A 20,972-nucleotide genomic window follows, 5' to 3' on the forward strand; every position below is an offset into this window, starting at 1 on the left:
CTTTCTTACACAGAAGCGGAAGCATTTTATATATCCTCTTTTGTACTTTGCATCTTTCACTCAATACCTCTTGGTAATCAATTCATATCAATTCATAGAGCTCTTCTTTATTCTTTTTTTACAGCTATTTAGTTTTCCAATGTGTATGTATTCCATTGTTTATATAACCAGTCTCCTATGCTTTCATGTTTAGGTAGGTAATGATTTTTTTTAATTTTTTTTTAATTACAAATAATCCTGCAACAAATAACATTGAGCATATGCGTAGTTCATACTGTTAGGTATATTTTCAGAATAAATTCCTAGAAGTTATATTATTGATGTAAAGGGTAAATGTGCATGTAGTACTTTTAAATATTGCTAAATTCCCCTCCAGAGATGCACCATTTTTCATTTCTGCCAACAATATAGTGCCTATTTCTCCATAGGCTCACCAAAGTCTTTTAAATTTATGCCAGTCAATAAGTTTATGCCAGTGACAATCAATTATGTTCAAGCTTTGGAATTTATGCCGTTTTAAATTTAAGAAATGGTATCTTTTTGTTTTTAATTTGTATTTTTCTTATTATGAGTGAAGTCAAACATCATTTCACATGCTTAAGGGACATTTTTATATCTCTAATGGGAAGGATCTATTCATCTGTTTTCCCTAGATTTTAATAAAATTTTTGGTTCTTTGCTTTTATTTTTAAAAGCTCAGCCCAGGTGGCTCAGTGGTTTAGCGCTGCCTTCGGTCCAGCACATGATCCTGGAAACCGGGGATCGAGTCCCACGTCGGGTTCCCTGCATGGAGCCTGCTTCTCCCTCTGCCTGTGTCTCTGCCTTTCTCTCTCTCTCTCTCTCTCTCTCTCTCTCATGAGTAAATAAAATCTTTTTTAAAAAAATTAAAAATAAAAGCTCTTTATAAATTAGGGATATTAGTCCTTTACCTATGATATATGTAACAGAATTTTTTCCCAATTTGTCACATGTCTTTTCACTATGCTTATGATGTCTTTTTGCCCTGCAAATGATTTCTAATTTTGTATACTCAGACTTCTTTTAATGCATCTGACTTTTTGGTCACAGAAAGCTGTTCCTGGTACCTACGTTATAGAGGAATTCAGTCATATTTTCTTCTAGTACTTGTATACTTTTACCTTTTACATTTCAATCTTTGATTTAGTTAGAGTTAATTATCCTAAATGTATGGTATAAAGAAAGGATTTAATTTTATTTTTTCCAAATGACTATCCATTGTCATTAATAAAGACTTTATTTGCCCCAGTGATTTAACACTTTTATCATACATTAGATACACTGGCCTATTTCTAGACTTTATATTCTATTCCAATTATATGCCTATTCATGTGCCAATCGCATACTGTTTTAGTTACAGAGACTTCATAGTATATTACAATAAAGTATGAACTTTAGGATCAACTGCTCTAACTACAAAAAAAAAAGGCCACTGGAATTTTTAAGGAGATCATATTAAATATGTAAATAAACTTAGGGAAAACTTATATTTTAATCATAAGTAATGTTGAGGCATTCTAACCAAGAACAAGGGATGTCTTTCCACTTGATCCAGTCTACTTTTATGCCTCTAAGAGTAGCCTTTATAGTTTTCTTCATACAGGCTTTAAATATTTCTTATCAAGTATATTACCAAATATTTTATCTTCTTTTTTGCAATTGTAAATGGGCCTTTCTCACTCATTGTGTCTTCTATTTTTTTTTTTTTTTTTTTTTAGTATAAGTTGCTCTTGATTTTTACATATTGGTTTTATATTCTATTTCCTTACTGGATTCTTTCATTTCTTGAGTTAGGTTTTTCATCAACTCTCTAAGATTTTCCAAGTATACTATCATGCCATTTACAAATATAGGTGTATATTTTCCCCTTTTCCCTCCTTGACTTTTTTTTTTTTTTTTTTTTTTTTGTCCCTTGACCTTTGTGGGAATACCTCTGATACCTCTGGAGTTGGCTTTAGGATTTAGGTACATATATTTGTTGGCTTTAGGATTTAAGGTACATATATTTGTCATGTTAAAGTACATGCATTCCTATTTTATTTAGAGTTCTTATTACGAATGCATGGATGTTGAATTTTGTCAAAGGCTTTTTCATTATCTATGGGAGTAATGTGATTTTTTTCTTAGACCTATGAATATGGCCTATTAATAATATCAGTAGAGTTTTGAGTATTGTACCATCCTTGCATTCCTTATATAAACCCCAAGACACATTTTTATCATAATATATTATATTCTTAATGTGTGTTGGGGTCCATTTGATAGTATTTTTCCATCAGTATTCATAATGATATTGGTCTTTAATTTTTTTTCATTCTATATTTATCAGATTCAGGTATCAATATTATGCTTCTTCATTAAAAAAAATAAATTTCTCTTTGATTTCTATACTCTAAAATAATAGATAGTCCTGGGCCGTATCTGTTCTGTAAAGTTTTAGAAGAATTACCCTTTGAAACTATACAAACCTAATTCTTTGTTAGGTAGTTCCCTGATAACTTCCTATATTTCTTCTATGAAATTGGCCTGTTTAAGTTTTTATCTTTGCTGGGGTTAGTTTGGGAAGCTATATCTGCCTAAGTGGTTATACATTTCTTCTAGATTTTCAAACTTGTTTGCATAGAGAGATGCAAAGTAGTCTCTTAATGATTTAAAAAATTCCGTCTGTGTCATTAGACCTTTCCCTCATCATTTATTTTATTTGCACTTTTCCCCTTTTCTGTGATTAACTTAATGGTTTGTCCTTTTTTGTTGATTTTCTCAAAGAATCTAGATTTTGATTTATTAATTTGATTTACTGTATTTCTATTCACTAACTCATTAGTTTTTGTTTTATTTTTACTTTCTAGTTTCATTGCATTTTGCCAGAGATTGTTTGCCCTATTTCCACTTTATGGAACCTACTGCTACTTTCTATGTGCTCTAGTGTATATGATTAGTTTTTGTAAACATTCCATATGTACTTGAGAAGAAAGTAGTCTCTGTTATGAGACTGTACTGTTCAGTATATATCCAGAATATCTATTTTGTTGGTTATATGGTTTTATATTCTTATATTCTATAAGTTGTTTTTTGTCAACTTATCCTAGTAAGAAGGGTGTGTTACAGTTTTCTTAGTATATTTCTACCTATTACTTTTTGTATCTCCTATAAATTTTGTATTATGTAGGTAGTTGATGTGCTCTTTGTAGCAAAATTTATAACTATTACATCATCATTGTGGAATGTGGCTTTAATGTCATATGCTATCCCTTTTGTCTTGTTTATTGCTTTATAGCCTGAAGTGTACTTTATCTGGTATCAGGGTTGCAATTCTGAATTTCTTACTGTAAACATTTGCCTAGTCCATTCCTTTATTTTTAGTCTTTTGAATCACTGTGTTTTAAGTCTGTCTCTTTTATTCAGAATAGAACTGGGTTTTGCTATGTGTGTCAATTTGAACCATTTTATTTAAGTGAAAATATTCATGTTTAAGCTTAGTATCTCTCTATTTTGTCATATTTTCTTATGTTATAGTTATGTGCATATTGTGCTATATAATTCCTGTGCTATATACTTTTTCAAATTTGGAATGTCCTATATCATTTTATTTATTGTCCTTATTGATTTTGTCATTGCTTTGGGAAGGTGAGATTCAGTCTGCTGCTTTTTCTCCAAATACATAAACATTCCTGTGGCATATGTTTTCTTTTTATTCATTTATTTTTCAAAAGAATATTTTAGTTTTTAATTATTGAGATATAACTGGCACAAAGCATTGTATAAGGTCTAGGTATACAATGCTTTGGTTTGATGCATTTATATATTGCAACATGATTAACAGTGCAGTGTTAGCTAACAATTCTATCGTATCACACAATTATCTCTCTTTTGTGGTGAGAACAGTTAAGATCTATCTCTTTATAAGTTTGAAGTTTATAATGTATTATTGACTATAATTTCTATGTTCTGTCTTAGGCCTCTAGACTTATTTATCTACTGATGATAAGTTTCTACCTTTAAGCATCTTCCCATTCCACCACCCTCAGCTCCTCATAAGAATGTGGTCTTTTTAGATTCTACATATAGGTGATGTCGCACAATATTTGTCTTTCTCTGCCTGGCTTATCTTACTAAGTATAATGACCCTTGTTGTCACATGTCTTGGCTTATTTCCATGTCTTGGCTATTGTGCATAATGCTACAGTAAACATGAGCATGTAGATATCTCTTCAAGATCTTATTTTCAGTTCTTTTGGATAAATACCCAGAAATGGGATCATTGGATAATATGGTAGTTCTATTTTTAATTTTTTGAGGAATCTCCATACTATATCCATAGTGACTGCATCATTTTACATTTCCACCAACAGTGCACAAGGCTTACAGTTCTTATACATCCTTGTCCACTCTGGTTATATTCTATTTTTGTTTCTTTTATAATGGCCATTCTACCAGATGTGAGATGATATCTCATTGTGGTTTTTATTTGCATTTCTGTGATGATTAGTGATTACTAATGATTCTGTGATCTTTTCATGCACCTGTCGGCCATTTGGATGTCTTCTTTGGAGTAATATCTATCTAGTTCCTCTGTCCATTTTTTAATTGAATTGAATTTTTTGTTGTTAATGAGTTATATGAGTTCTTTATCTATTTTGGATATTAGCCCCTTATCTGATATATGGTTTGCAAATATTTTGTCTTCTTCCACAGGTTGCCTTGTCATTTTATTGCTTGTTTCTTTTGATATGCAAACTTTTTCATTTCATATAGTCCCACTTGTTCATTTTTGCTTTTGTTCCTTGTGCTTTGGGTGTCATATCAAAAAAAATTGCTAAGATCAGTGTTATTCTTAATATTATCCTATTATTTTCACCAAAGAGTTTTATGCATGACTTTTTAACCCATTTTGAATTAATTGTTGTGAATGGTGTAAGATTTTTCTGCATGTGGTTATCTAGTTCTCCCAACACCATTTGTTGAAGAGACTATCCTTTCCCCACTGAGTGTTACTGGCTCCCTTGCCAAATATTAGTTGACTGTGTATATGAGGGTTTACTTCTGGGCTAAGCATATATTTTAGATAAGACATTTCATCCTTGAGACTCAGAGAGATAGGTACTACTAGAGGATGCCTACCAAATGCTGTAAGGTGTGAAATAGTTGACTCAGAGGTAGATCAGCAGTATCTCCAGAAATCTCTTCCAGGCACTGATTCACCATAGTCTAGTTCCAATGAGCACTTTTTGCTAATGTGCTGTGATCTCCAAATGGATTAAATGTTATAAAACTTGTTCTAACATATGTCATTCAGAATGGGGACTCTTATTTCTCCCTCTATCACCTCATCAATTTTTTAGACAAAAGTAAAACAAGGATAGAAAATAGAGTTTTACAGAAGATGTCTCATTTGGGCTGGCTTTTATAATAAATTTTAATGTGTCACTTTTTTTCTGTTAAAATATGTATCTGCTGATAACAGTACTGGACTATCACACCTGAAAAAGAGAAGGTATTTGTCAAAGGGACTATCAATATAACATTCAGATTCTTACATCTTGCAGTGACTTTGTTTTGAATGAGGTTGTCTTTAAATTTAACTTATTAGTAGATGTTGATTAGTAATAATAACAGCAGCTAACATTTACTAAGCACCTACTGTATCCCTCACACTATGTTCAAAGGGCATTTTACAGGTAAAGTTGTATTTAAACCTCACAACAACTTATTTATATGTTTTCTACTTGACAGCTAGGAATACTACTTAGATGAGTTCATAAACTTGCCCTGTAGTTAAATAGTTAATAAATGAATCAGCCAGAGTTTCATCCCAAGTCATCTGTCTCCATACTCAAGAGCATTTAATTCCATATATGTTTCCTGCCTAACTAGGGTGATGGGGAACTTAGGCATATTTCCTTCCCAATATAGAAATGAGGAGTTTATGTTTTGTGGCTCTCCTATTGAAGTACTTGCTTTCTTGTCCTGTGGGGAAGGTTTCCTTCATTTATTAAGATTACTCTTATTACAACCCTCATATGTGGGGAAATACTTTCCTGTTTTTCATTTTCTAGGTGGCACACTACCACTCTCAGTGCATACTTCACAGTGGGAAAACTTAGGAAGAGGAGAAGGGGGTTAGGAAAAAGCAATTTCTGGGGAATAAGTTGTCTGTGGACTAAATGCCTAATTAAGAGAAAATTTGCTAACTCTGGAACAATATGTTGTATTACATTTTTTATTATTTATATTAGCAAATAACAAATTACTCATTTAGGGGTTAATATTACAGTGAGCAAGACTAGACAAAATTGAGAAAATCTGAGCAAAAGGTAGTAAAATAATGAAATGTAATTTGAATTAAAAATGTGAAGTTTCAGGGGCGCCTAGGTGGCTCATTCGGTTAGGCCCCCAACTCTTAATATCCACTCAGGTCATGATCTCAGGGTTGTAGAATCAAGCCCCATGTCGTAGTGCTCCATACTCAGCACAGAGTCTATTTGTCCCTCTCCCTCTCCTGCTGCTCCTTTTCCACTCACTTGGTCGTTGTTCTTTCTAAAATAAATAAATACATAAATAAAATCTTTTTTTTTTAATGTGAAGTTTCAGATTTCCACAAAACTGGTTAGGGCAAGTATAGCCCATTTTGAGAGGTCATAGAAACAATTCTATAAATGACACTAGAATCAGTACTTCTAAATGCATATACACTGTGTTTGTGTATGTCATAATGACACTGTCCTGCTTTGTTTTATTGCAGCCTCTTCCTTCGTCCTACCACTACTGAGTCCTACAAGTCTCTTTGAGCGGTTGTTTAGCATACTTCTTTCCTGGATGTCAGCCTACCTACTGCTAAGCACAGGGTATAAACTGTTTTTAAAATTTAATTTTTAGTGGCAAATGATATTGACATTTCTCTTTGAATATTTTACCTCTGGAAATGAAAAATATACAAATCTTGAGGAATAAATCATAAGTATTGTCTATTTCGTAAGAACTGTGTATGACTTGATCTTAAATCTTGTTTTCTTTTTCTTATTTTCATAGTATTGCCTGTTGTCTTTGTCTTTCTGTTTACTTCCTAAAGCTGCTAAAATGTCATTTCACTACAGTATTAGAAAGTTCTGATTGATTATGTAGGAATTTGAAGTCTCAAACAGTGACTTAAAAGAACTGTGGCTTTGTTATATTTCTTTCATGTATTTCAAATCACCCCTTGATTTGTTCACTTATTTGAATATATTTTCATTCTTACTCTTAAATATATCCTAGTCCAAATATTCCTTTTGATTCAGAAACTTTCAGAATATTTTCCCAAAAGTTAAAGAATCCATTTTTAAAGATTTTATTTACTTATTCATGAGAGACACAGAGAGAGAGAGAGACATAAGCAGAAGGAGAAGCAGGCTCCATTCAGGGAGCCTGATGTGGGACTCGATCCCAGGACTCCAGTCCAGGATCGAAGTCCTGGGCTGAAAGCAGACACTAAACCACTGAGCCACCCAGGCATCCCAGATTTAAATTTTCTTACAAAACAAAAACAAAACTAGCAGCGTGATTTGGGATAGATCTGCAAGTGTTCTTTAGATTTCAGTGAACAGTGATACAATCTCCCCATCTTCTTTGAAGAAAAGGATTTTTCACTTGCTTGAATTTTATTTCATCCTTACTTAAATGTTTGTGAGGGTGAGAAATGTGTACCTTGTAACAACATTGTATAGAACAAATCAAATTACCACCACTCATAGATAGTTCAAAATTTGGCCCAAACACAGTTTCTTAATCCCAACTAGACTAAACTTAGGGTTTCACCATTGTGCTATCAACAGATTATTCCCAGTTTAGATGATTTTGTAAAGCCATTTGAGTCCTAGACTTGGGTTTGTTCTTTGGGAAACTTAGTTGCCCTAACTCAGAATTAGAACGATGTTCTTAAAAATCTTTTCTTAATGGGCCCTAACTTTCTAAGTGGATCTAGGCTGCAGGAGTTCTTGTAGTCCTCAGATAAGATATGATCCAGTGTGGTATGAAACTTTCTCTTAAAAAAGCTCCATACACCTCCTACCTTCCTTTCTCCCTGCCTAACCAGTTCTGAAACACAGATGTGAAGAAGTAATAAAAGCAACATGGAAATTTTCAACAGTTACCTAATAAGATTTTAAGAGAGGCTTTCTTTGAGACTTAGAACTTTAAACTTTGAAATAAAACTTGAAGTCTATCAGCAGTTTCTTAAGAGTGATAAACAGAATCAGACTTTAAAACTGTTCACTCTCTGAGCGTGTGGGTGGCTCAGTCATTTAAGTGTCCAACTCTTGATCTCAGCCCAGTTTTGATCTCAGGGTTGTGAGTTCAAGCCCTGTGTTGGGCTCCATACTGGGTGTGGAGCCTACTTAAAAACAAAAACAAAACTTCACTTTGACCTGTTATTGGTGAAATTTCAAAATAAATAATTTAGTTACAATCAGAATCTATCAAACTATATATGAATTAGTTTTTAGTCTAGATAAGAAGGCAAAAAAATAATTTGTATTTTAACTCACCATTTTGGGGTGACCCACAAGTTTCATTAAGAAATCTTCTCTAGGGATCCCTGGGTGGCGCAGCGGTTTGGCGCCTGCCTTTGGCCCAGGGTGCGATCCTGGAGACCTAGGATCGAGTCCCACATCAGGCTCCCGGTGCATGGAGCCTGCTTCTCCCTCTGCCTGTGTCTCTGCCTCTCTCTCTCTCTCTCTCTGTGACTATCATAAATAAATAAAAATTAAAAAAAAAAAATTAAAAAAAAAAAAAAAAAGAAATCTTCTCTAGAGGTTGCCTTAAGAAGATATGTGTTTGAGACGGTCCAGAAATATTTGCCAACTTCTACACAGTCCCTTAATAATCACTAAACCCTTTTCTTTTTTGAGCCTTCACATTCTAAAGCAATAAACACATTTAAAAGAATACAGAAGATTTAAGAAATATAAATAGATCTGGTTTACTAGATTAGAGAGGAAGGAAGAAAGAAGAAAGGATGATTGAAGTTGAATTTTGAGTGAAAAAATATTTCGTGATCTATAATGAGCTAATCATGTAACGTACATTGGGGATAAATATGATAGTGTTTTAAATTCTCAATTTCAGGGCAGCCCAGGTGGCTCAGCTGTTTAGCGCCACCTTCAGTCCAGGGCGTGATCATGGAAACCTGGGATCGAGTCCCATGTCGGGCTCCCTGCATGGAGCCTGCTTCTCCTCCTGCCTGTGTCTCTGCCTCTTTCTCTTTCTCTGTGTCTCTCATGAGTAAATGAATAAAATTTTTTTAAAAATCCTCAATTTCATAGTCATAAAGATACCAAAGCATATTTCCATAAGTAAATTTATTTTAAGAAAATCTAAAAAGCAAAAACTCATGTGTAAAATCAGAACAGTAGTAATGAGTATGACCTTATTAATGAATGTATTAAGAAATATCATTCAACATCAGAAATATCATTCATGTCTTCTGTGAAGGTATATTTACCTTTAGAGAAAATGCAACAGAGATAGCCTAAAACAGCACAGTCTGACAATTTCAGTTAGTACAGTTTTCAATGTCAAATCAGTTTTGCAAAACTGATAGTCCACCTTATTATTCTACATCACTATTTGGACAGTCTGGGGGTTCTCTATGTAAATTAGTGAACAGTCAGAATTATAGGCTATTTAAAAGAAATGCAGTTTTATTACTTTACAGAAATACAGTAATAGCAATTCTAAATTCTAACAATGTATCCTTGATTTAATGAATAAAGAAGATTCATTTTAATCAACATTTCATTATTTTTATGCAAATAGAAGCTATTGTAATGCTTGAAAATAGTTCTCTTAAGATTGTTAAACATTTCTCACTGAAATTGTATTTATATCATCTCTTTGCTTAACAAACTATAATACAAAGCTAAATGCCTTTTCTGCCCTGTTGAATTTGCAGAGACCAAACTAGTAGATCCTAATTTTGTAAAGTTTTACTATGTACACTCTGAGTCTGTGATGACATTTTATTGGTATTTCAGTGTATTAATTCAGATATGCAGATTTTATACAAGATATTGATAGTCTGAAGAAATAAAGTCCCATAGGAAGATGTCTTTATCAGCTATATTCATCTACATTTTACAAATGAAAATTATTATAGTTTATAGTTTCTGAAAGGAAATAAATCAGTAGCACTATTTGTAGAACTATGAAATTTATGTTTTTATATATTAAGAAAGAATACTTTCATATGTAACTGCAAATATTTTTTAAAAATCATGGTCCACTTTTGCTTAGAGTATACTCTTTCTTGATTCAATTAATCAACAATTGTTTTTTCTCTCGTGTCCTGAAAGCTAGACAAACAGGCAGAACAATAGCTTACCCCACGTGTATAATAGAATTGTAAGCTGCTATAAAATAAGGACTTTATTTTACAGTATTAGGCAATTACAGAATGCAACAGTTAAGTTATTGTGACTTAATTAGTTGGGAATTATAAGATAAAAAGAATGCCTAGAGAAAGAATTTGAGTAGAGGAACATGGTGCCATCAAAGACTCCTGTGGAAGTTGAACTAAATTTTAAAGAACATCTAGGATACAGGCGTTCTAAATTAACATTTGTTATTCAGTTTTTTTTAAAATCATTGTAAAAATAGCAGTGATCACATTTTGGAAACTAGGGATAAAGAGGAAAATCACCTATTAACCCTACCCCTGTAATCTGTAATTGTCTTTTTAACATAGCATAGTCCATGTACTAGTTTATATCTTTTTTTCTACCTAACATTATTTTATTTTAAGATTTATTTATTTATTTTAGAGAGAGAATTAGTGCTCAGGAGTGCAGTGGGGAGACGCAGAGTGAATGGGAGAGAGTCACAAGCAGACTCCACACTGCGTGTAGAGCCCAACCTTACAATCCTGAGTTCACAACCTGAGTCAAAAAGAGTCAGATGCTTAACCAACTATGCCAGCCAGGTGCCCCTTACCTAACATTATTTTAGAAATGTTGTCCTAGGTGGCTCATAGGCTTCCTAACCATCATTTTAATGGACATTTAGTATTCTGTGAGGTGATGAACCTTGATTTATTTAGCCACTCTTCTATTTTTGATCATTTTATTTCTATTTTTTATTATCATAAATAATATTTTGAGTTATGTTTTTGTGCACAATCTTTCCACATAGTTTAGATTATTTCCTTTGTTCATTTCTCACATGTAGTATAGGGGGGCCATAGAGTATGAATTCTTTTTTTTTTTTTTACTTTTGTCTTCAGAACAGTGCCAGTTTATATTACCAGCAACCAATGAGGGGTCCTAGTTCATCACATCCGTCACAGTATTTGGTATTTTCATTTTTATTTTATTTTTTATTTATTTTTTATTGGTGTTCAATTTACTAACATACAGAATAACCCCCAGTGCCCGTCACCCATTCACTCCCACCCCCCGCCCTTCTCCCCTTCTACCACCCCTAGTTCGTTTCCCAGAGTTAGCAGTCTTTACGTTCTGTCTCCCTTTCTGATATTTCCCACACATTTCTTCTCCCTTCCCTTATATTCCCTTTCACTATTATTTATATTCCCCAAATGAATGAGAACATATAATGTTTGTCCTTCTCCGACTGACTTACTTCACTCAGCATAATACCCTCCAGTTCCATCCACGTTGAAGCAAATGGTGGGTATTTGTCATTTCTAATAGCTGAGTAATATTCCATTGTATACATAAACCACATCTTCTTTATCCATTCATCTTTCGTTGGACACCGAGGCTCCTTCCACAGTTTGGCTATCGTGGCCATTGCTGCTATAAACATCGGGGTGCAGGTGTCCCGGCGTTTCATTGCATTTGTATCTTTGGGGTAAATCCCCAACAGTGCAATTGCTGGGTCGTAGGGCAGGTATATTTTTAACTGTTTGAGGAACCTCCACACAGTTTTCCAGAGTGGCTGCACCAGTTCACATTCCCACCAACAGTGTAAGAGGGTTCCCTTTTCTCTGCATCCTCCAGTGAGAGTGGGGAAAATTAGCAAGGCAGGTATTTTCATTTTTAAATAAGAACACCAACTGCTATTTTCATAGGTCAAAAATGGTAGGGCTTTGTATAATTTTCCTTACCTGTTTTACTGAGGTTTTCTCATATATATATTAACTGTCCATATGCTTGGGCATTCTACATCTTATATGCCAAGTGATTTGTGTGGCTTTATTAAATCCAGATACTTCCTTCTGCCTGATCTTCAGTTTTTATTTTTATGATCAGTGATAGAGTTTAAAGCATCTTGCTTCTTTTGCTTCTCATGTTTAGGAAGTAGTGCTAAATAGAATAGGGTTCAATAGTTGAAAAAATTGAGAGAAATAAAGTTTTTGTTTTGGTTTGGTTAGTTTGATTTTGTTTTAACTTCCCCTTAAGTAACTCCCTCAACAAATATTTATTGTTGGCTGGGCCTGCAGTGGTGACAAAACTGGCAGAGTCAGAGCTTTTATAAACTTGTGGGAAATGCGTGTCAGTGAACATGTGATTAAAATTTGTGAGAATTAGGGTGCCTGAGTGGCTCAGTCAGTTAAGTGTCTGCCTTTGGCTCAGGTTATGATCTCGGAGTCCTGGGATCAAGCCCCATGTCTGGCTCCCTGCTCTGTGGAGAGTCTGCTTCTCCCTCTCCCGCTGCCCTTCCCCCTACGTCAACTCATTCTCTCTCCCTCTCTCTCTCTCTCTCTCTCTCACTTGCTCTGAAATAAATAAAATCTTTAAAAATAAAATAAAATCATGTGAGAACCATAATAGAGTATTTGAGGGATTACAAGGGTGGCACATTTATCCCCAACTAGGCTGGAAGACGTTTAGAAAAGACTTCTGTCACTATCTTATCTCATGAACATTTCTCCTTTGTCAACATATTTAATGTCCACATTGTACTAACCTAGAGCTGTACTGTACATCATTTAATCACTCCCTCACTTGTTTCCTGTTTTTGTTTTTGGTTTTGGTTTTTTCGTTCTGAAACCGTATTACAACAAACATCTTCATTTGAGAATTCTAGCGCCCATATTGGATTGTTTTCTCAGGGTAAATTCCTAGAAGTGACATTATTGGATTATAGTATATAAATATTTTTGAGATTCCTGATGCAGAGTGTTAGATTGCCTTCCAGAAACTGTTTATTCTTATAGAGAGAGTATGAGAGCTAGTTTTCATTGTACTCTTGTTGACGTTACTCTTTTTAATAGATAAATGTGGTAAGTGAATATGGTATCTTCCTATTGTTCTGGTTTCCATATCAGTTATCAGTAAGGTCAAATATATTTTCATGTGTTTATTGGCACCCTCTCTCTTTTTTCTTTCTCAGAGATTTAGGTCTGTATTGCATCCATTTTTTTAAAAAATTTGGGACATTGGTCTTGCTCTATAATTAATGATTTTGACTCAGGCATTATCTTTATACCTTTGTCTTAATGTTTTCTTTCTTTCTTATGTATTTGTTGTTTACCTTATAAATGGTTTAAGTATCTCTTTTAAAATTATAATCTCAAGATTCCATAAATTTCAAAAAAAGATGGTGCTGGAGTTCATATTCATATGTTCCTTTCCCACTTTCTTCTTCTGGAAGGCCTAGAAATTTTAAATTTTGTGATATTGTAACAAGAAGTATTATCAAGGTTGTTTTAATGTTGAGAAAGACCTCTTATGATAAATTTGCATTTTTACTTATTTTATGATTTTTTTCTTTTCTACCCTCCCACTTCCATCCCAAACCCCCTTTCCCCTTAGGTATGAAGCTCTCTTTCCATTAGTATTGTCATGCTTAATGTTCGTCTGGATACAGATGGAACAAGAAACTCTGCAGCAATCCGGTGTTTCCTATAGACAGAAGGTAGTTTGTCAAAATCATTGTTGCATTTATTTGAGAATATTAAAATATTCCCTATTCTATAAGGAAGTTGCAGTGTAATTTCATCAAAAACTATGTACCACTTAAGGCAGTCATAATTAAGCTAATTATTAATAATTAAGTTAACTAGTTTATAAGAAAATTGTTGATTTACAGAAGAAAAGTGTGATTTTTATTCTTTTTATAGGCATTAAATAGGTTGGGCTTTTTTAGAGATTATTTGAAAATCGCTAATGTACAAAAACATCAATGTAGGTGAAGGAGTGGAGGAGAAAGAATGCTCTCTATCTTATTTTCCTCTGTTTTCATGTCTAATTTTTCTTTCCTTCCATTTATTATAGTCACAAGGATATTTATGTTGTCACAAGTCAATTCATGAATTTGATCATAAGGTAACATTTGTGTTTTCAGTGTTGCTTTTGTCTTTCTAGTAGTCCTGGTCCAGATTGCTTATTCTGCCCCCGTAGTGATTGTGGCCTCAGTCCAAATCTTAGGCTGTTTATTCAACATAGTACACTTTGAATTGGCTAAAAGCCAGGTAAATTTTAAGGACGCATTTATCATGCTGAGCTATAAAGTTAAATTGATGTCTCTTGCCTTTATTTTAGAACTGAAGGTAATTATAAGCAATTGGTGATAGAATATTTACAGTTTTACTGAGGTCAGATAAAACGAATATTGCAGAAAAACACCTTCATGGTCGATCCCTTGATCCATCCATAATGGTTCCAGTTGAGCTTACAGAGTAATTGGTAATTTAGAAAAATTAATTTCAATAATGAAGAAACTTTATTTAAGTATTTAAATAATTACTGGTTTTTAACATTCAGCCCTGGAATATTAAAACTACATGAAAACAGTTTTGATCAGATTCAAGTAAATGGTCAGATTGTCCATAATAGTAAATACTAAAATTTTAATATTGAATAAATATTAAATCTAAAAATGAGATTCATTGTGTCATTTTTTTTTAAAGATTTTATTTATTTATTCATGAGAGACCCAGAGAGGCAAAGACACAGGCAGAGGGAGATGGAGGCTCCCTGCAGAGAGCCCAATATGGGACTTGATCCCAGATCCCGGGATCATGCCCTGAGCCAAAGGCTCAACACTCAACCGCTGAGCCACCCAAGCGTCCCCATTGTGTCATTTTTTAAATTGTGTTTTTTAAAGGAAAACAGATATTTCTTTCTATAAAAAAGGAGTATTAAAGCATCCAAAGAATTATTGGAAAATTACATGGATAGTAGAGGAAGAGGAAGGTCTCCCTTTAAACTGAGTTTTTCTGTTTTGGGGTGAGGGGGTTAAGCAAAAGTACATCCTTCTTGTTGGAATTGAGTGACTTTCTATTTTACCAAAAATAGGAATATTTTGCATTTGTGTAGTGAGAAAATAATTTCTAACAGAAGAACAAAGAAACAAAAATATTTGATTTTATCATGCCTTGTTAATATAATACCATAGCTGGGTTTTAGAAGATCAGGACTCTGAGAAATCAGGACTTCAAAAAGGTAGGAGTTATATAGAGATTTAAAAGTGAAGCATTTATATAGGATTAAGAAAAGCCTGGTTCTCCTTTTTATTATACTTTCAGCAATACTACAACTCTGTTCAATATTATTAGCAACATATTCTACCTTTTGGCAGATTTTAATAAGATGTAATTAAACTATAAGAATAGCTTTATTAATTTCTTTTGTCAGTACAGGATAACTTTCTAGCTATTATACCAGACTAGAAGATTGCCTTTGAGGGTAAAAGTAAGTGAACTCTTCTTGTGTGTTCATGTATTTCTTATTGTCTCACAGGTCACCAGTCTCCAGTTCACCTGTAATCTTGATATAACCCAGTTTCGACATCTCTATCTGGAAGACATCCGGAGGGCTTTTTTCCTTGTATCCTTTGTTTGGACTTTTAAGGCACTGCAACTGCCCACTTAGTGGAGGAAGAAGATAACTTCGCCTGCTCACTTAATAATGACTTGGAGGCCATTTAACCCCCCTCTCTCAACCATAATTTTTTCATACAGTCCATGTTTTTAAAAAACATCAACACTGTAAAAAGCACACAGAATGATATAACAAGTGAATGTATATGTGTGTATTCCCACCATCCAGGAGATCAACAATTAATATTTGGTCACGTGTCACACATTAAAAAAAAATTAAAACATTACAGCTAAAGTTTTTTTCAATTTCCAACTCCACTCTTAATCTCCCTCATCCAGAAGAAACCACTAATACGAGTTTGGTTTGTACTTTTTATGTGTATTTTATACTCTACTTATGTTCTATAACATCTACCTGACAAGGTTTTTGGACCACCTCAGAGGCAATATTGTGTGGAAGTTCTTACTGTCAGAAGTTTGAAAGACAGTATGGCAAAATAAAGTCTCACTTTGGGAAAGCTGGCTGACCAGCTTCAAGAAATTCTCAGGGAGGTATTTCCTCTGAACTTAGCGTGGTACTCTCCTTCCCTCCTCTTGCTTCTGCCCTTAGATTTGCTCTCTGTCTCTTTGCAGAGTCCTTACACTCACCCTCTGCTAATCAACACTTCTTCCCTTGAACCCTGCATCCCCTAAAGTATAATTTCATCTTGTCTTTTTTGTTTACTACCAAGCTCCTTGAAAGAAAAATCTGTAGTTGCTGCTACCATTTTCTCCCCATCTAGATACTATATCCTTCAGCCTTGAGCCAGTACCTGGCCCATGGTAGTGTGGCACACAGTAGTGCTCTAAATATCTGTCAGATGTCCCTGCTGCGGCTATACCCTGACTGCACAGTCTGGTCTTCAGTTTTATTTGACCACGATAACATTCAACTCTGTTGACTTCACTTTCTTTTTCCTTTACCTCCAGGACATGTTCCAGGTTCTCTTAGCTTTTGTATTATCTCTATTCTCCTTCACTAAAATGTACTGTATCCTTGTCTGATCTTGAATGATGTTCTTCTCCAAGCTCTACCTTTTCCTTAACCTTCTCTTATGCTGCCTAGATATTATCACCCTCTCCTATAGCTTTGATTGACACCTCTGTGCCAGCAACTCTGAGATTTACTTCTCCAGCCTTGGCCTCTCTTGACCTCACAAGCCATATGTCCAATATTCTGCTGGACATCACCAAATATATGTCCCAAACTGACTAACAACTGCCCACCCCTCCCCAAAGTCTCTCTCTGGAGGCCATATTCCTAGTCATCCAGACCATCACACTTGTCATATTTAACTACTTGTCCAGTTCTAAAGTCCCACTGTCTCCCCTCTTCCATTTCTGCTCCTACTGCACCAATGCAGATCTTCCTTGCCCCTGACATCCACTACTGAAATAGCTTCACAGTTTTATTTCCTGCCTGTAATTATTTATCTCCCTGACTTGAATATCTCACTGTCTCTGGTATTTGTTTGTATCACTCACCTAAGATGTTTGCTGGCTTTTCATTGTCTCCACAGTAAAATTCAAGGCTTTTTATTAATATGCCATCAATCTGTATTCCTGCTTTATCTTTCACTGTATCCTTCAATAAACCCTAAGCTTCTACCACAGCTCTTAATGTTTCCTGATTATGTCTTTTATTTCCCCCGTTTACCTTAAAATGCCTCTCGTAAACTTCTATAGATCACCATAATCTTAGTTAACTTATGAGCACTTTGAGACTCTTTTATTCATATTTATATTCTTGGTGCCTGACTCTGCCTCTGACATACACTAGACACAATAAATGTTGGTTGGTTAGTTCATTGCTTGAATGAATAGATCCATGAGTACATTTGAGGTTCAAGTCACCAACTCAAATGCCACTTTTTCACTGAAAGTTGTCATAATTCTTTACCACTTTTGTGTAATAATAAAATAGCTGACATTCATTAAGTCCTTTCAATGGGCCAGACAGTATTTTCCTAGCAGTTAGTTCTTAGACACCAATAGGATTAATATTTGCCTTTTATTACTGCACTAAAACAAATCAATGCGAGCTTACAAAGTGTCAAAAAGATGTCTAATGTTTTCTCATGTCTCATTCTCTGTTGGATCATTGGAGAATATGGTATCTTATTTCCTTCTGAGTCTTCCAAAGATCCTGACACGTTTCACATGTAGTAGGCACAGAGGAAGTGTATATAAAATGAAACAGTATTTCTCCTGAAAATATCTCTCTGATCCACTAGGTTCCTGTTCTCTTATTAAAAAACCATCAGTGGCCAACTACAGATAACAACACTCTGACTTGTTTCTGCTAGAGAAAAGAAAAATAAGTGAGGATAAGCTCCCATGCCTCCCGTTCTTAGCACATTTTGCCTCTTCAGTCTGGTTCTTCAAAATGCATTTGCAAGGAGATATAATGGAACATTCACTTATAACAATTTATGGCCAAATGTACAGGTTAAAAATCAATGTACGCTCGTGGTAGGATAGGCATATCTTTTCTTTCTTTCTTTTTTTTTTTTTTAAAGCTTTATTTATTTATTTATGACAGAGAGAGAGAGAGAGAGAGAGAGAGAGAGGCAAAGACACAGGAGGAAGGAGAAACAGGCTCCATGCCGGGAGCCCGACACGGGACTCGATCCCGAGACTCCAGGATCACGCCCCGGGCCAAAGGCAGGCACTAAAACACTGAGCCACCCAGGGATCCCTAGGCATATCTTTTCTAAATGAAGGAGAAATTTTATGAATTCTGACTTGTTTTGGCATTTCCTTAACTCTGTTTAGGTTTTCTTCTTAGTGACAGCATTTTTTGGAACTGGGAACATAGCTTCTGTTAACAGGTAATTTAAAAAGAAAACAGCATATTTATAATAAAAGATAATACAAGTTAGGATTTTGTTTTGTACTGTGCTTTTTATAGCAAAGGGTATATTTTGGAGAGTGGTATGTATCAGCACATATAGATCTACCCCAATCATTTTAGTGGCTTTCTAATATTCTTGGTACGATATTTGCTTGTGTTTTAGTAAGAGTAGTTTTCAGAAAGTTAGTTGATTTAAAGTTAGTTAATTTTAATAGAACATTATTTTAAAGTTACAATGTGAATTCTAAAATCTTTTTTCTTTATGTTGGTTCCTTAGCTTTGATCTTGCCTCTGTCTATTGCTTTCTGACTGTGTTTAGTCCTTATATGATGGGAGCCCTGATGATGTGGAAGGTTAGTTTTCTTATTTTCTTATTTACTTAAGATACTGTTTAAGATTATCAATTCATTGTGACATTAAGATTATGTACCATTACATGACTTTAAGACTATAAAATCATTCTGATAGAGTAAAATAGCATGGAAAGAAGATACCTTCACAGACAATGCTGAATGGGAGGTGGGACCCGTTAGCTTTACTCCAAAATATAGTTAACCATTTTTGCTTTATCCTTAAGCCCATTTAAATTCTACGGAGTACAGATTCTGAATAAGTCCTGGGAAGTCCTATCACAAGATGACTCAAGCCTGTAGGGAAGGGCAGTACAGATCAGATCTGCAGTGCTCCCAAAGATTCTATATGCTCCCCACAAGACTGCCCACATGTTACAATCTTTTCTCATAATCCGTGTACCTAGAATTGATTGATTCACTCCACAAATTCATCATTGAATGCTTACATTCAGTAATGCAGCAGGCACCAGCTAGGTGCTGACAAAACCAAGATAATGGCAAATTCCTCAGCTTTGGAGGTTCACACTCCTATGGAATATAATTCATGTTCTTTCTTTCTTCTTTAGCATCATTATGCCTGTCTTACCACAGTGCCTGGCACATTTAATGTAGTTAGTATATATTTGCCTAAAATCTAATTACCTTCTGTTCAGATCATATACATACTAATTATCAAAAGTATGTGTTTCTTTTTTTTTTTAAGTATGTGTTTCTTAATTGGACCAATATCCTTTTTTTTTTTTTTTTGTTACTGCATTAGTACAAATGTAATCTTAAGAAATGCTAAAAAGATGTTTTCCTCATGTTCCAGTTTCTGTTGAGTTATTTTGTAAATTTTTGTTTATTTTTATTTTTTTACCTACTGAGTTATTTTAAAATATGCATTATTTCTTTAATTTTCAATTATTTTTTTTAATGGTAGTAGTTCTTTTCTTACTCTTTTGGAAACCATTGGCCTTTCATTAAAAATAAGAAAATAGTAAAAAACAAAAGTTTAAATTAGAATACTAGATCTTTACTCTACAGCCTCATTCAGAGCTTTACTAACATAATGCACTGGATGCTTTTTTTGACTGATGTGGCCAAAGTGAAGGTTCTCCCAAACTCTATTTTAGCCTTAAATCCTTCACTTGAAGGAATCTTACAGTCTTGAACATCATTCCTTTTGCATATCCTTTTTCTTTCTTATTAGACATCAAGTATATATATATATATTTTTCAATTGGTTATTAGAAAGCAGTATCTCAAAATATCAAGTGTTGATCCAGATATCCATCTGGATTATGGATTTTCAACCAGTATAAATTATAATATACATTTCTCAATTTCTTAATAAATTTTTTACAGTGGGTGTGAATTTTGTATACTCAGAAATAAAGTTATATTAAGATAATTGAACAAAAAACAATGGCAGAGCAGCTGAATCATGTTTGTAGAGTTATAGTATCAAGTGACCAGATGGGTTCAGGGATCTGTGAATCAAACTACTAGATTCTGTAATTTATTTGATTTGGGCATTCTGTGCCTCTCATATTCTCTTAGAATCATTTGAACATGGTCATTAATTATAAGTTAGAACAGAAATTTGTATGAGGTTTTATTTAGAATGAGAGTTGATATTTATCTTTTTTTATTACATATGCTATTGATGTAGATTTTAAATCCATTTCATCAATATTCTGTATGTCATTGATGTCATGGTTTTATTTCAGAGCTTGCTCTTCACTAATATAGGTAAAATTTGAGAAGTTGAAGTATTGCTATAAGCAAAAATAGCATTCATTTTTAAGTTTTTCAAAAGTTTCAGCTACCCATGGCATGGTTTGTTGTTTTGTTGTCCTTTTGAACAGATTTTAATCCCCTTTGTTCTTGTGATGTGTGCTTTTGAAGCGGTTCAGTTAACTACCCAGTTATCATCAAAAAGGTAAGGTGAATGTTTAAGACGCATTGG

The 20,972-nt window shown here is 34.0% G+C and overlaps 1 protein-coding gene across 4 annotated transcripts in view; it reads left to right on the forward strand.

Moving 5' to 3' along the window:
- Positions 1-20,972, forward strand: part of PIGN (phosphatidylinositol glycan anchor biosynthesis class N) — a 114,730-nt gene that overhangs the window by 76,648 nt on the left and 17,110 nt on the right. For 3 of the 4 annotated variants that reach the window (XM_077891202.1, XM_077891193.1, XM_077891209.1), the window contains 7 exons: positions 6,761-6,863; positions 13,767-13,869; positions 14,229-14,279; positions 15,696-15,782; positions 18,590-18,645; positions 18,946-19,021; positions 20,872-20,945. In XM_077891202.1, coding sequence (XP_077747328.1) covers positions 6,761-6,863; positions 13,767-13,869; positions 14,229-14,279; positions 15,696-15,782; positions 18,590-18,645; positions 18,946-19,021; positions 20,872-20,945 — 550 coding nt within the window. The remainder of the gene's footprint in view (positions 1-6,760; positions 6,864-13,766; positions 13,870-14,228; positions 14,280-15,695; positions 15,783-18,589; positions 18,646-18,945; positions 19,022-20,871; positions 20,946-20,972) is intronic. The other variant, XM_077891220.1, reaches the window with a different exon arrangement.

This window comes from Canis aureus, chromosome 1 (assembly GCF_053574225.1).
Source record: "Canis aureus isolate CA01 chromosome 1, VMU_Caureus_v.1.0, whole genome shotgun sequence".
NCBI lineage: Eukaryota > Metazoa > Chordata > Mammalia > Carnivora > Canidae > Canis > Canis aureus.